This window comes from Pundamilia nyererei, unplaced genomic scaffold, assembly GCF_000239375.1.
Source record: "Pundamilia nyererei isolate P.nyererei 1_Seehausen unplaced genomic scaffold, PunNye1.0 scaffold00008, whole genome shotgun sequence".
NCBI lineage: Eukaryota > Metazoa > Chordata > Actinopteri > Cichliformes > Cichlidae > Pundamilia > Pundamilia nyererei.
The window spans coordinates 7,254,350-7,255,332 of record NW_005187409.1 but is presented as its reverse complement, the minus strand read 5'-3'; the positions used below and the strand labels follow the sequence as shown (position 1 = coordinate 7,255,332).

General features: G+C 34.6%; 1 protein-coding gene across 1 annotated transcript in view; it reads left to right on the top strand.

The window, feature by feature from the left end:
- The window catches only part of LOC102197057 (protocadherin beta-1-like), a 2,349-nt gene extending 2,287 nt beyond the window's left edge, over positions 1 to 62 (top strand). The window contains exon 2 of the mRNA XM_005723238.2: positions 7 to 62. Coding sequence (XP_005723295.2) covers positions 7 to 62 — 56 coding nt within the window. The remainder of the gene's footprint in view (positions 1 to 6) is intronic.
- The last annotated feature ends 921 nt before the right edge of the window (positions 63 to 983 follow it).

Here is a 983-nt window from a genome sequence, read left to right as displayed (position 1 = left end):
AGTCAGAACGTGCTGATAATGGACCCCAGTTCTACAGGAACGATGCAGCGGATACAGAGTGAAAAGAGCATCCTGGATGAACCAGACTCTCCTCTTGAGGTTAGCCTCATGAAATTACAAATGATTTTAAATGCCTGTTATTTTTGCATGCATGGTATTCTGGAGGTTATCAGAGAGCTAGCAATGCACATTTTATTTCTTCCATGACAATTCACTGTTCATTAAACCAGTTCTGCACTTTAGCAGAATCAGCCTTTCATCCCATAATCTATATGTGTTCCCCCTCTTTTATCTAAACCTAACAAAGTCATCTTAGCCCTAATTTAGTTTTAGTTTAAGTATATGAAAAGAGTCTCCATAATCAGCATCCTGTTCCAGCACTTTTTTTCAAGAAAGCAGGATTAATTATTGACAATTATTCAATAATATGTTAACCTTTTAAGTATTTGGAACATTGTAATTGCAGATTGTGTTTCACTGAAATGTCTACCAGCACTTTTTACATTGCAGTAGAGTGCAACTTTCAGCTCTGAAAGTAACTTTTTAACAACAAGCTTTAGTTAACTATTGAAACAAAACTTAAAACACTATGATCAAAAAATTAAAGCAGGCAGCTTGGAATACCAGAAGCAACAAAATGTCTACTGGTGGTCTTCCCTTTGATACTTTTTAGACTTAAACTATTTATTACAAGCTAATCATCACCTATTCTCCCACTTGGTTTTAATTTTTCTTCCAGAAAACTTATACTTTTCAAGTTGTGTTAAGCAAATAATTACTTTCATCTGAGATCTGTGCAATGCAGTTTTGAAAATTACTACTTATTCTTATTGTTTACTAAAGGAGAAGATTAACTTCATCAAATAATTAGCAGTTTATGTCTTGTGCTTCTTCTAAAGCTGTCTCCAGCCTGGTGTGTTTTAGCAGGAACTGCATACACATTCATTGATCAGGAAAGCCCTTGAAGTAGAATGATTACTTGC